Source organism: Apteryx rowi, unplaced genomic scaffold (genome assembly GCF_003343035.1).
Source record: "Apteryx rowi isolate R43461 unplaced genomic scaffold, aptRow1 scaffold_115, whole genome shotgun sequence".
In the NCBI taxonomy this organism is placed as follows: Eukaryota; Metazoa; Chordata; class Aves; order Apterygiformes; family Apterygidae; genus Apteryx; species Apteryx rowi.
This window is the reverse complement of record NW_020447364.1, coordinates 1,222,296-1,237,229: the sequence shown is the minus strand read 5'-3', so window position 1 is coordinate 1,237,229 and position 14,934 is coordinate 1,222,296. Positions and strand designations below refer to the sequence as shown.

General features: G+C 40.1%; 1 protein-coding gene across 2 annotated transcripts in view; it reads right to left on the bottom strand.

The window, feature by feature from the left end:
• Positions 1-835: 835 nt before the first annotated feature.
• Positions 836-14,934, bottom strand: part of AFF2 (AF4/FMR2 family member 2) — a 263,475-nt gene continuing 249,376 nt past the window's right edge. For both annotated transcript variants that reach the window (XM_026079836.1, XM_026079846.1), the window contains exon 21: positions 836-10,398. In XM_026079836.1, coding sequence (XP_025935621.1) covers positions 10,277-10,398 — 122 coding nt within the window. In that variant the 3' untranslated portion in view covers positions 836-10,276. The remainder of the gene's footprint in view (positions 10,399-14,934) is intronic.

The following is a 14,934-nucleotide window of genomic DNA, read 5'->3' as shown; positions in this document are numbered from 1 at the left end:
TATAAATAAGTCTTCACAATCTCCATGTCCTTCAAGTTGCCAGCAAAACATCCCATGCTCTAGAGCAGCTTCTCGTCATGGGCCAGATCCATTCCCGAGGGAGACGTGTAGCTAAATCACCTTAGCTGGCTGAGGAACGGTCGCGCCTCAGTTGCTCCAGAGCCGCGCGCAGCTCGTATCGCCACACACCAGCGTCGCGGTCGCCGCGGCCCCACGCACGCCGGGGAGGGGAAGGGCGGCCGCGGGCCGGGGAGACGGCACGCGCGTGCCTTGCCCCAGGCAGCCGAGCGCCTGCCCCTGCAAGGGCAGAGCGGCCCTCTGCTCCAGCCGGCGGCACCATAGAAAACCTGGCATTCCTAGTTTTTGTCATCCTGGGAAGCCCCTCGGGAGAAACCCACCGCCGTGCCGGGGGCCGGCACGCTGACTCACGCTGCTTCAGCCATGCTGGCGCCGTGGCGGCTCGGCGGCACGCAGGCAAGAAAAAAATCCGGCTTTGAAACCTGGATCCTTCACTCTAAGTCGGGTTTGGGACAGACGGGATTTAGGCTGCTGTCTTGCAGCCGAGCCTCTTCAAGGATGGAGAAAACACATTATTGATCCTGTTACCTCACAGCTGGTATCAGCGCAATGTTATTTTCTAACATTAAGTCACTTTAAGTCTCCGTAATGACACAAACACATCCATTAAAAATTCAAACCAGTGACAACTCTCCCACAAACMGTACTTACTGTACCATGCTTGTTGTATCCTGGGAAAGGAATTAGAAAACCGTGGAAGACAGAATAATTTGCAATGATAAAATGGGTTACATTTTCATAAAAATTTTATTTTACTTTTTTTTTAAATAATTCAATGCACTGGCAGTATAATTAATCCCTCTATGAGAGACACAAATGTACCAGTTCAACCAATATTATTTATACAGAGACATTGTGTTTAAAAACAACAAAAGTACATTTAAAATGTTTGTACATAAAGTATTACTGTTATTTCTTTTTTTTTGAAGAAGGAACAAATGTAAACAAAATGCATAATTGTGCAACACGTAGGAAATACAAAGCAAAACAGGCAAGATACAATTTTATACATATAAAGCAAAAGAAATCAAACTTTTATAACTATACAACATTTCAGTAATTGCTTGACATTTTAACAGTTACCTTGGTCTGTACAAAACAACTTATACTTAAAACTTTACAAGAATAACATGCTTGTTCAGAACAAAGACACCTTGTGGAATTGCAATGATTATTGATATGATATTTGCACACATGAGAAAAAAAAAAAGGCTAGTTCAATAGTAAATAAAAAGTAAGAATGCAAGGTAAAGGGCCATTTAGTAAACTGTAATCTAATTCCAATAGCTAATTAAGTTGCACTGCAATGTAGAAATTAAATCTGACTTTTGCTGGAAGACCATAAGGTCATTATGTTGCTCTATTTCCAGGAACCAGAAGAAAGCATATGTAAATTTTCCTGATATTTTGGTTACTTCTACACACACACACACACACACACACACACACACAAAAGAAAAAATGGTATTTGCTAAAACAGCCAGAAATGGTAGGCAAGAGAGCACAAACACTAGACTTCCAACATTGCTAGTTTAAAAAAAAACAGGACAACTAGAAAGTGCAAACATCCATTTAGTTTGCCAGAGTTCCTTTTCCTGAATTTAAGTTGCATTTTTTTTTCTTTTTCAGAAGACAGAAAACAATTTAACTTCAATTGAGCCTTTTTTAAAATACTGGGAGTGCTACAGCCAAAGACAAAACACAAACCAGATAGCCCAAAGTTAAAGCAAAAAATAAGCAGATCTTTCGACTTGTTGTCATACTTTGTGATGATATGTCCTAGGCCTTTTGAATATGGGTTTTAAAAAAMCCCCAGCATTTAAGATTCAGTAGAAAATACGCAATCCAGAGATGTCAGAAATACAGACAGGAATAAATTATACAATATTTTATGGAATTACAAGGACTGTCAGTTTAGATAAAATGTACATAATTTTGAATGTCCTCAAATGATACATATGGCTAAAATTAAACTTCTGGTTGCATCAACTCAACTCACGCAGTGCCCGATTCTGCGATCTGAGTGCTGAGCACTACTGAGTTAGTTACTCCTGCGGATCTCAGTGGAGCAACCTGCAGATTAAGATGCTCGGGGAAGAAGGGCAGAACCAGGCCTGGATAAATATTTGCCATGACTTCTGAATGTACAAAACCCGTTTGGCTTAGAAAACACACTTTAGCCTGCTGTAATGTCTTTGAATTAAAGTAACAGATTCCATCTCTAGACTGACAGCATTTATGACACATTTGAATTTATTTGCCATTTTTCTATGCAAGCTAATGCTGATGCCAGTAAATATTTAAACTCAGAGGTAATGAAATTGCAACATGCCTTTTAGTTAAAAACAAAACATATGCAAGCCTAGACAGCAGGCAGAAATTACCCTCCAAATCTTTTAGCAGCGATTATCTGGTGCTCAATCAGAAGACTTCAGTATATACTCACTCAGCTTGAGTATATATTTATAAAGCTGCATTAGGCCACATAACACAGCCTGAAAAGGGAGAGGACTAGTTTTTCAGCTGGTGTAAATCAGCACTGACATCTATGGAGCTACTTAGAGGCACAGCCGAAGCTTTGGCCCACAGTCATCAGAAACATGCAATGATCATTCACTCCATATGTAAAAATCTCAGCGGTGGGAGTGCAGAGTGAAAGTGTAATCGACATCAGACAAAAAGCTACTCTGGTCGTCTAGTTTCTGATAATGCTTTTCCGGACTCTGTGGTCTAAAGCAGTTTTATGACGTGCTCCATACTGCATAGCTTTGCAAAGTACAATATTTCCTTGCAGGCAAGGATTATGGTACATTAATCATTTCATTGGCATGATCAGTAGAAAAGGCATGATGATAAAAGCTTTGGGAGTTTATCTGCATAGAGATATATTGGCAAAAATTAGTTTGGGGTTAAAGGGGCTGATCCTCAGCATGTGCATATTGGATTAACTCCACTGAAATCAGTACTCCTATAYGAGTTCACACCAGTTGAGGAACTTGTACTCTATCTCTGTCCTAAATAAAGCATGTTTGTTGTTATCCACAATTTAGTTCATTCATAAATTCAACAGTAAATGCTTCCTGCTAGTGGGTCAAAACTTCTTCAAGTCTGTAACTCCACATTATGTGTCACTGAAGTCAAAGGTGGTTTCCCTGAGCCAGGGCTGAGTCAACACATGCTCTGGTTGAAGAGCAAGTCTGCGCACAGTCGCTGCAGCACCAATCCAGAGAACTTCAACTACTTTCAGTGGGGTGAGTGCTCGGCTAGAACAAAAGTGGTGTAATTCCACGGAATTAACTGGTTTAATGCAAGTGAACTTCTGGTCCATTAAGTTGAACCCTGGCAATACTATGCCAGGTTTATTAGTCAGCTTCTCCCTTGATAAACAGTACTCAGCAAGCTCAGTAAGACTTGCCCAACTGCCATATGACAACAGCATTTGGGCCAATGAATTCCACGGACTGAGCCAAGTTATTCTACATTTGCTTGGCTCAAAATTTGATCCATTTTAGTTACTTTTGTTCATTAAAAAAATAAAATTCACTTAAGAGCCTGATTTTCCTTCTAACTCACAGAAGGAGATAACAGTAGAAATGAGGATTAACTCTATTTAATGGATTTCAATGGAATTACAACAGGGTGATACTTGCACAGTTGTGACTAAACTCATATCCAGCACAGAGAGCTTAGAGAACTTGCATAGAGGGGAACTTAGTTAAAATCAAAGATGCAAACAAGTCTCAAACAGCTGCATCATCTGCTCACATGGCTTATACCACTGGCATCAGTAGGACTCAACAAGAGTCCTGTAAGCACTAGTGGTCCTGTGGACGCTACAATTCAAATTGCAATTCTGCACACAGTGAATATTGCCTTAGTTTTTATGATGTTACAGCATACAACACTCCTGTCGACCTATTTGGTGTTTCTACATGCAGAGCAGGTAGAAGTGAGTGCTCAAATCCAAGTCGCATCTGCAGCCACAGAGGATCAAAGCTAAGAGCAGTGCAGAGCCACAGCTCTGCTGCACGCAAGCGGTGGGCTGGGGTCACTTGGGCCTGCTGGGCACTGGCCCCCCGGTGTCTCCTGCACACCAGGACAGCGACCAGGGTGGTGTGGTGGATCCACAGTGCTTGGGCGCATGGTCCAGTGCCTTGAGCAGCCAGAGGGCTCTGCACTGCTCCAAAACCCGGGCTAGGCAAGGTCCTCTCGGTGGCCCCTCTCTGAAGGAGAGCACACACATTGCTACTTGACCTGACTCCTCAGTCCCTGGGCTTGGTCCTTGGGGAAGTTGTGAGGGAAAAATGATTAGCTCTATGGTGACTTCAGGGCAGTGAAAAGCATTACCTCTTTGTGATATGTGGTGGTACCGTGAGGCGGATTAATAAATTGGATGGGATGGTGCCATACTAGGATTTTGTATGATACCAAGTCACAGGTGTTATTTTGCAGGACATAGCAACAAGAAGCACTCACAAGTTAAACTCATAATCCCCCCCCCCATGAACTCGCCCCAGTGTCTTTAAATGATTCTTCACATCTTTACCATTGCCTAATGCTATTACAGTGTTAATGAGCTGCCTGAGATGTTGCTATGTACCCTGTTACTCTGAGCACRGCTTATCTTCATAGTATTTCTCTTCAAGTGCCCCCTGACATGGTCAAGGTTGATTGTCATCTGACACCAGTTGTATGCAGTAACTCATCTGCATCTGAGTTTGCTCTCACTTCTGTCTGTAGAGCCATGGGATCACGCTGGCTGTACACAAGATCTGAATTCAATCTCCTTCTGACTTCGACAGCTACCACCATGTGTGTAAGCTGGTGTGAGATGATCAGAATTACCGATCTTGGAAGACAAAATAAATAGACCAAATATCTTTGAAATGGAGTGGCTAAGGTAAAACTACTAAGTATTTCAGAAAGGGAGGGCTGAACAGAGCACAGTGGCAACGACAACTACTCTGTAAGTCAGGCAGAAACATTTCATACTCAGTAGCAGGGATGTTTAGATAGTGAGAGAGAGACTAATCGAGCTTTTGGCCTATACATAGGCTACGATATATCAAGTGGTATACATACATATCACTAGACAATACAGAATGCCTGTATGCATTGTTGTGTCCAGTGGTCTGGTTATATCATGGACGTACAAGAGGAGTATCAGGGTAATTGAACCCTCCCAATATTAACAAGACCTGTTATATTTGTATTTATGAAATACTATGTAAAGTAAAACTGGAAGATGTCATAAGGACRGTGGACTGTGTTTTTGTGTGCTCCCCTTCTGTCAAACCCCTATTGCACTGCAGTGAAGTCAGGGAGATGCTGGGGGAGATAAAGGCCCCTTGCAATGACACCTTGATCTGTGGGCTGCCCATGTATATGGGCATCTCTATACTTGGTTCAAAATGACAAATCCCTTTTCTTTGGTGACCTGCAAAATATTTTGTCTTTCTTAAAAGTTCAAGACAATGGACTGCTGCAAATGGGTTAACCTTCTGAAAAACAACAGCCCTAACAGTATGTTGACATCATTTTCAGTTTTTACATTGACTTCAGTGACTGCAGGACCAGGATGATAGAGTTATTACTTTCTGTCATACCTGCTTTGCTTGCAAAGAGACAACGGATGCAAAGATGACTATACACATACTATAGAGGAACACATAAATAACTCTGCTACCACTTAACAGTGTTAAGAGTGCGTCCTCTTTAAGGCTACCACCTCTTTTTTCCTGTGCTATGAAAAATGAGCATGAACTTTCTGTTGCAAATCTGTTCAAACACACACACACACACACACACACACACACACACACACACACTCTTCAATACTGTCTGTAGAGGAGTTTCTCCCCATCTCAAAGCAAAGTATTAATATCTAAGTCAGAATCCTTTAACGGTCCCATTTTTTCAATCTTTTAAGCTGCACTCACAAAACTAATCATTGGATTTAGATAGTGTTAGATATTAATACAAATACAATGAAAACATTTCTTCCAAAGTACCTAAGAACTTGTCAGTGAATCCAAACTATTATAATGGAAGAACATCATAAAATCTGTGAAATTAAAAAATCATAGAAATCAAGATCCAGATTCAATTTCTCAGATTTTGTTTCATTAGAAGGAATAAAAATCCTTGACCTTTATTCTTTAAAAAAAACACCACTGAAATCAACAGACCTGTCCCTGTCTTTCAAAGGAGGTCATCTATAAATGAGACAATCAATATATTCACAGAGAGGCTATTTAAATGATTAAAAGCCCAAAGACCATTAAGAAAATGTGAAATTAAGCTATGAGAAGCAAGCTGTGAAGAATGTTACCAACACTATCAAAACAAAGGCCGCAAGCTAAACCAGAACGACTAAAAAATAGCAAAGTACATAAAATAAAATAAAATAAAATAAAATAAAATAAAATAAAATAATAAAATACTGGGCCAAACCTGGCTATCCAAGCTCAGTGTGAACTTTCCCCGCTGTTAGTTTGCTGGAGTGGGAAGGGCGGTTGGTCCTTCCAAAGCAGCTGGCTGAGCACAGCTGAGGCTAGCGGACCAACAGGACCTGGTCCAGTGGAACACAGCCCATATGGGATACATCATCTCAAGCTTTTGAGCCCTGCTCTCATGGACCATGTTTCCCAGTGCACGTCACATGGCTGGAGATGCTCACTGCACTAAAAGCAGGATATTCTGCCTGCACATTGTCAAATGCTTCACTTAAGACCTGCTGTAGCTCTTGACATGGAGGTTAAGTGCTATGTAAATGCCTCACTCAAGCACTTAGGACTTTGCTGCCCTAGGATCTTGTACTGATGGAGCTCCCAAATGTTTGTGTTTAGCCCTTTGCATTGCATGCTCCCTTCACTGCTGAGCTATGGTTATTGCTCCAAACCTCCTGAAGCATGGGACACAAATGACAGTCTTGTCAGCTCTGGCAATTTTATATGGAGCTTAGTGTCCTTCTTAAAGCCCAGCTGCAGAAATCAAGCAATTGCATCAGTCTCTCAGTTTACCACTGTTCAAAATAAATGTGTCATTTTCTGGCCCTCGGCATGCTTGAGAAATGCCTGAAAACATGTCTTGAATTCAGCCACAAAACCTCAGGATCCAGAGGGCAAATGCAGGAACATAAAAAGTTTATTAAAAAGAAAAAAATCATGATTTGAAGCCAATCCTGTAATTTTTGGTGCTTGGTTCATGACTGTGAATGCCTGCAGTGGGCAGTGTTAAGAGCAGACACAGAAAATGCCCAGGCAAATGCATGTTGCTTCCCCGCGGATCGCAACAAACAAACAATCTCATTTGATGAACTCTGCTTGAAATAATATTTTAAGGGGTAAAATGATTCCACAAAGATGACATGTTGGCATTTGAAATGAGATGAATATAGTGCCTGTAAAAGTGCAATAATCCTTAATAACTAGCCCAAAAGAAGCATCATCCCCAGGGATAAGAAGGTAATTCACTCCCCATATTTAATTTGTTCCTAAGCTGCTTTTGAAACAAGACTGCTAAATAGTAAGTTGGCTTGTGATCCTAGGCTAGACTGCTGGACTTATTATAATCAWGCCATTGATTCTGCATACATTTCAAACTAAGTCACAGGATGCAAAATCAGGTGGGCTAATTCCTTAAGCTGTTTAAGCAAAAGATTGTGAGCATAGGCTAAATTTAGAGATAGGAGTCTGTTTACTACAAGCAACAGGGGAAAGATAATACACTGACTTCACCAGCTGACTGCAGCTAACTCTTTGAACAGTCTTGTCTCTGAAGATTGTATTTCAGGACATACCTATCTTCATAAATTCATGGCAGTCTAGGATTTCAGTCTACATTAAAGAAAAAAGTGACGACAATGCACTTAATTAGTCTAAATAGCTACTGAATCCCCTTAGTGGGATCTTGTAATGAAAAACTTTGGCTTATAACAAAATCACCCCACCACTACTTCATCTCAAATACTCACTCTGCTTAAAAAAAAAGTCTTCTGTAAGAATTTTCTTTTCTCCTTTAAAAAAAAATAGAAAAAAAATCTTTCTTCTACATTTCTGAATAGTTTTCACTGTTGTGGTTTTGTTCATTAGATATTGGGGCCAGAAACAGTGTGACAAATGCTGTCGATTCATGTTTCAGTCAGGTTACCAAAACCCTCAAAGAACAGATAAGGGTATATCGACCGCTGTAGGAACAGGAATGTACAGACAACCCAGGATGTGCACATTCTGCAAATGTCCTTTGCAGACAGCCCCAAACTGGATGATTTCTCTAACGATCCCTTGGCTGCATTTACAATACACTCTTGTGGAACAAAATATTAGGAATTATTGATTTTTAAGGGAAGGGAGTATTAAAGGAAACTAATATACAACTGCTACAGTGAKGTTTGTCTTAAATGTGCACTGGGCATAGTCCTTAAACTGCTCTTATTGCAAATATGCAAGGCCTGCTCTAAAAATCATAACAATCTGAACCTTTTAAATGGAAATTTGTCCTATTTATCTGGTCACAACCCAGTGAGTAGAATCCAATAACTCACCAGATTAAAGGATATACAGGATTATATAGCAGAAGGTAATTGCAAGTAATTAATATCTGGATGGCATTTAATACACATATTGTATTATTTCAATGAGATGAGACAGAATAATATTTACATTGCTGTGAGCATTTTCAGTTTATAGAAATGGAATTTACAGTTTAGTAAGGTATGCAGGCGTTACATCTAGAATGAGATGAGACCATTTAAAGTCTTGTGAAATATTGATATAAATTCATTTTGCTTTGTTTCATGCACCAGCGCTTCTTGCAGTGGCACCAGAACAGCAGTGCAGTTTATAACAGGGGAAAAGAAGAAGAGGAAAGAGCAAATGTGAAATGGTCTAATTTATTCACAATTGCTTTGAAATTCTATCTGAATTGTCTCATTATTATTCATGCATTAGAAGAATGGTCCRAAACACGACAGCATGGGTAAATAGATGCAGAGCTTGGAAAATAGGTAATTTGACTGAAGAATTCATGGCCATTATTAAACAAATGTTATATTTCTTTTGGGTAAATCTGGTGATTTTATTTAATTTGTCATTGTTTTCAAGATAGCAATATAATACTGTTTGTTTCTAATGCTTTGAAATGAACAAAACAGGTGTAAATTGATGCCATATGGAATTATAATGTTTCAACAGTAGCCGGTTAGTTAAACTTCTAGAGAATTTCATGAATAATGTGCATACAGTTATTAATGGACTTTTACATACAATATTGACGCTTAAAGTGTAGCGCTCCTGTTAAAATCTGCTTTCACTGAGTCACTATGCAAGAAGAGATTGTTCTATGAAGAAAAAACTTGGATGATTATTTGTTTGAGAGTAAACAGTAAAACTGAAAGAAAATTTACAGATTTAGTATAGGAATGGTAGATGAGACTATGAAAGCTAATATCTTGAAATTGCCTAAAAACTGCATTGTGCTGCCTACTGAAATTATTAAGCTGACAATAAACAGGTAGAATGGAATATCAAAACCTCATTGCATAGTGTGTCATCTTTCTTTAATGAGGCATTCCTTCACCTTTTACCTCCTAACACCTTTGGTGATCTTACACTATGTACCTGTAAGATATTCAATGTTCTCTTTTAGAGATTAAGCCTATAGAAAGTATGAAATCTTAGCAATGATGTACTGTGTTAGGTAATGATGCCAGAATTAAGTGGCGAAAAGCTTGGTTCAGGTTCAGAAGGCGATTTTGAGTGAATAGCTATAACTTCTACTAATTTATTTCAGAAGGGACTTCTCTTATATACCCTCAAATATTTAAGACGCTTTGTACTATTTCTCAGGAATCCGTATCTTCTCAAAGTGCTTTTTTGTTTTCACTTGAAGGCAGCATGGACTTAAAACAATACTGCAGGGAATGTACCGTTCCATAAAGCACATAAGGATAGCAGGATCCAGGAGACACAAGGCATAGAGAATTGTCGAAAATGAGTAGATGGTACAACACATACTGCTCTTGAGTCATAAGTTCCATTTATGATGACTTCTACTTCCAAGAGATAGGATATTAAAAAAGGCAATAAAAATGAAGTTACATGAATAAACTTCCAGAAATGAGTGGAGTTCCACCAGTGATCGTCTGTGCGCTGGTAGAGGTAGAGCAATGGGGATGTTATGAACAGGGCAGCAGTCACTACAACAAATGAGCCTCAATGCGGAGCCAGTGGAGTCCTTGGCGAACGTAACGGACCAGATTGGTCATACTGCTGTGTTGTGTTAAGGGTCCCATCACTGAGTCCAGGTCTACAAAGAATTCTGCAATACACAGGAAACAGAAGTCATTGTTTCAGGCAACTGTACAGAAATACATGTATTATGACTATTTCATACTCACTAGCAGCAGTGCAATTAGTGAGTTGTCAAGACTTTGTACACATGAGCACATGGTCTGTAGGAAAGATTCTTGATACACAGGAGTCCTGATACACATGGCCTGCATTAAGGTGGCTCCCAGTGTCAAGATCAGAAAGTTATGTGGTGACATCCTGTCTAAAATCTTGCTTAAAACACTGCAAAGAACCTCCCCGGCAACTTCTCTATTCAATCTATGACTTTGAACCCATCACTGTCATTTAGAAAAATGTCCTGGCTCATCCTAAAGATTGCAAGTGATGCAAAAAAAAGTTTCTAGGTAAGTTGTCCAAGAATCAACTACCCTCACACCACAGAAATCACCTCATCATAGAAGTCTGTCACAGAATACTTCACCTTATAATGCTTCTTTAGGGTTGAACTCTAAAACTTAAAATTGACATCTTGTAACTCTTTTTGCACTGGATTTTAAAACCGCAGAATTTAAACAAAGGCAACAATGTACTTAAACAGACCAAATTAGATTATCCATGCTGGAAGTCAACCAAAACATGGTATGGGTGGTTGCCAATGGTCTTACTTTAGCTCTGATGAGCTTCATTTTCAATTTTTTAAGCCTAGTCTAGACTTGCTGACTGTATGATTTAAATAGTTGGCAATGAACTATGACACTTTTTTTTTTCATGCTGTACTCTCTCCTGGGCATGAAGAGCTGGTCTGGATCCTAAAGAGGACCCTTTACTTTCTGTTACTGCCATTGCAGCAGCTTTGGCCATCTGCTCATCCTGTAACTGCTTCAGAGGCCCCAGGGGATGGGGGGAGGAGGGGGAAGGAGGAAAGGGAGAGAGGGAACATGGCAGGAAAATGACATCTAGGAGATGGGACCCCTCCTCAGCTGGAAGCCCCTCAGAGTACAGATGGCAATCAACTATCACGATAACCAGTGGCTGAGCCCCTACATTCGCATCCCATCTAAAATCCAGTCCTCTCAGCACTCGGCCAGCTAACACTGTGTTGGCTGCAGTTCTGAAGAGTAGGTGCTAGGTACAAAATCATTATCAGTACTTTCTTCAGCATGTAAGTGCTGCTTTGAGGTCTTCTATCCAAGTCTTGACAGCCTGACCCTGGTCAGCTTGGGAGTTACAACTGTATCACAGCACAAAGTGATATGGCTGGAGGCAAGCATAAAGAAAGCTTAGGGATATCACCAGTCATGTTATGATTCTGTAGCCAGCAGTTACTTTTAATCTTCCTTCCTCTGTCTTTTATTCCCCTCCTCCAGTGTGAAATCAATACATTTAGAAGTGAAATAATGCACTGTCTTGCTTGCATTCTAGTGATCTAATTCTAGGCTCAAATAAACAATAATTGCTTTAAACACTGGGAATTTGGCTTGAAGACTAATTTCAGTTTACCAATCCAAAATTATTTCTTGAAAAAGCTATAAACACTAAAGCCACTTATTTAACTTATATGTGAAATAACAGGCCTTCATCACTACAGAGCTGATGGTTTTCTGCTGCAGAGCAAAAGTGCTGCTATCTTTAGAAGCTTTAAAAAAAAATCCAATTTTGTAAAATCAGCTGAGAGTTTGATGCTATAACTGGTGAACAGCTCTGAAGGTGATCCAGCATAGACCAGCACATGGCTTGGCTTTGGGAAATGTGCAGTTTAGGCTGCTCTGCTACAGAGGCAGGTTTTATCACCTACTCCTATTCCCCAACATGCCCTAAACTCCACTGACTACAGTAAATTCAACCAAAGGTACATTGCTGTGTGTTCCCCCTTTCCTTTTCAATCCAGATCACCTTGGTAGGTCATAGCTGTGCTGCTCTCTTTCTTGCTATGCTTTTTTACTTTAATGGTACATGTTTATAGGAGGCTGACAAGAAAGGGATCTGCCTCCTGCTCTGAGCCACCTGGACATGAGTCAAGTCCAAACTGGGAGTGTGCTGGCGTACTCAGAGGAGCACAAAACCGAAGCTGGCAGCCGTGCACACAGCGAGGGTGTGCTGCAGACTCACTAATGTGGCTATGTAACTCCTATAATGTGGAAGAGGTCCCTTGTGTCTGCATGGGCATAACCTAAGAAACAACTATGGCAGCAGGAGGAGCCTGCTAGGCTGTTAGACATTAGAACGATGGGGCCACATTTTTACCCCAAGCTCTATTAGCTCCTCAGGGACATGTTTTGGGGCAAGATACCCSCTTGTGATTCAGAAGACAACAGGAAACAATGAGAACTCGCCACAAAAAAAAATGTCACTAGATCTGTTTTTTGACTGAATATTGGGTTTTCAATTAAACAGGCTTTTTTTTTTTTTTTTTTAAAGACCATTCTAATTTCCAAGGGAAAAAAATCTCATTTTTTATGATGACCTGAATGCCTAAACCCCAGATATAGAGACCAAGAAATTTGTACATTGTTGGGACTTAGGGCAGAGCCTAGGGTTTGCACCTGTCCTGTTTGCTGTCATGGGCAATTTGGACCCAGAGTCTACACATCAGCAAGCCAGGGCTTGTGCGCAGCAGCTGTCAGCCCAGCTGGCAAAGGTGGAGTGGAGGTAGCTATGGAGTAAGGAGTGAGCCCTGTCCCAGCCACTAATATGCATGTGTTTTGAGTGATTTCAGAGATGCAGGTGAAAACTGCTACAAATTAGCATTACAGTTAGATTTCATGAAACAATATGTTATTTCTCATGTCAAAATGTCTTAAATATATCCTTATGCAAATGAAATCCATCATGTGATATGATGAAAACCTGCAGATTACAGCAGCTGTTCTTATGTACTTCTGTTTTGTTACACCATGCTTTTTTCAAATTGCAGTTTAAGTGTGCAACTTTAAATCTAAAATTTAATTAGGAATGAGGTGTCTTTCCAGACAGACTGTAAAGACAGGTATACTATAACATGTATGAACATCTGATTTCCCTCTCCAATGACTTATGAGATTACAGTTATACTTAAATGAGATTTGAAGCAACACAAACTTTCCATTCATTGTGAGAATGCTGTAGTCTGTAAAACAAGTAAAGATATGACCAAATAGGGCACAATCCTAAATGTCTTGCTCATGTGAGAAACTCTTATTCATATATCCAATCCCACTAAAATCAAGGGGACTGCTCATCTGAATCAAGATTACTCCTATATGACTTTGTAGAATTAGGTTTATTTGATCGTAAATCAAAATGAGAAAAAGAAGAGTATAGGGGGGAAAATTCAGAAAAAGAATCAGTGGGTTTTTCCTCATCCAGCTCCAGGACTGATAACAGCAGTGCCTGGGTACATTTTCTGTCTGCTGGCTGAATGCCTGAGCTATTTTGATTCAATATCAAGCAGAACATTTAACAACTCCACAACACACAGGGCTAATTACAAGATTATCACCATCTCATTCTCCTATCAGAGCATCCTTTTGCATTCCCACTATAATATTCTGCAATACATTTGACAGGGAATCACTTTCACATTTTGTGAAAATGGATGCAACTACGGAAAAAAATCCCAAATGACTGCACTGCTACTAAATTAACGAACGCGAACAAAGACAAGAAGCAGTGGGGAGGACTGGACAGAACTTCTATTATTGTTCCTCATCCAGGGATAGATCATTATGACCTACTATTCAGACATAAAACCCTATAAATCTCAAGCTTGGTTTCTCTAAATCATTGGAAATTTGCCACTGACATTAATGGGAGTAAGATCACACTGCATACAGTGAGCACGTTCGTCGGGAAAAGTCAGTCATCTGAAGTTTCAGTATAATTTAAGAGAATGAGCCAATTCACAAAGAGACTATTTCCCAGTTAGGCTCTGCACCTCCAGTATCAAAGAAAGCTTTGTCAAAGATTTATGTAAGCTCAAGCTGGAATATGAATAATTACATTACCATGGGGGCAGTTCACAGCTGGCCAGCAATAGGGCAAATTTGTCCTTTAGTTACATCTCTGCAACTCCACTATAGTCAATATAACCCAGTCACAAACCACTTGCCAAAACTCCTTGGAACAACCGTGGTAGAGACTTACGTTTTGCTGTTAGAAATAAATAAATGGATTTGCAATCCAATCGTAGGACAGACAATGCCATGGTTTTCAGTGGACATGTCATAATCAGACTCCCTGCATAAACTTAACATCTAATATTTGCTTATTACCCTAGCTAACATTTTAATAGTCTTAAACTGGATGATAGAGCACTCTGGAAATAACCTCTGTGCTCCAAGAGAAGCTGAAACTCTGAATGAATTTGCAGACTCAAAAGCTCTCATCACTTGGGGTTCATGTCTGCTAAATTATTTGCCAGCTGCTCTGATAACCCTGCGTTCAGYGTGTTACACACATCTCCCCCTGTGCTTGACAAGGGAAGATATAAATTGGCTACGGTGACCAGCGAGCAGATTTGGTCTGTTTACTCAAGCTGTCACAGCTGTGCTCTTAGATGGGGCGGTTCTAGGTTCAATTCCCAACA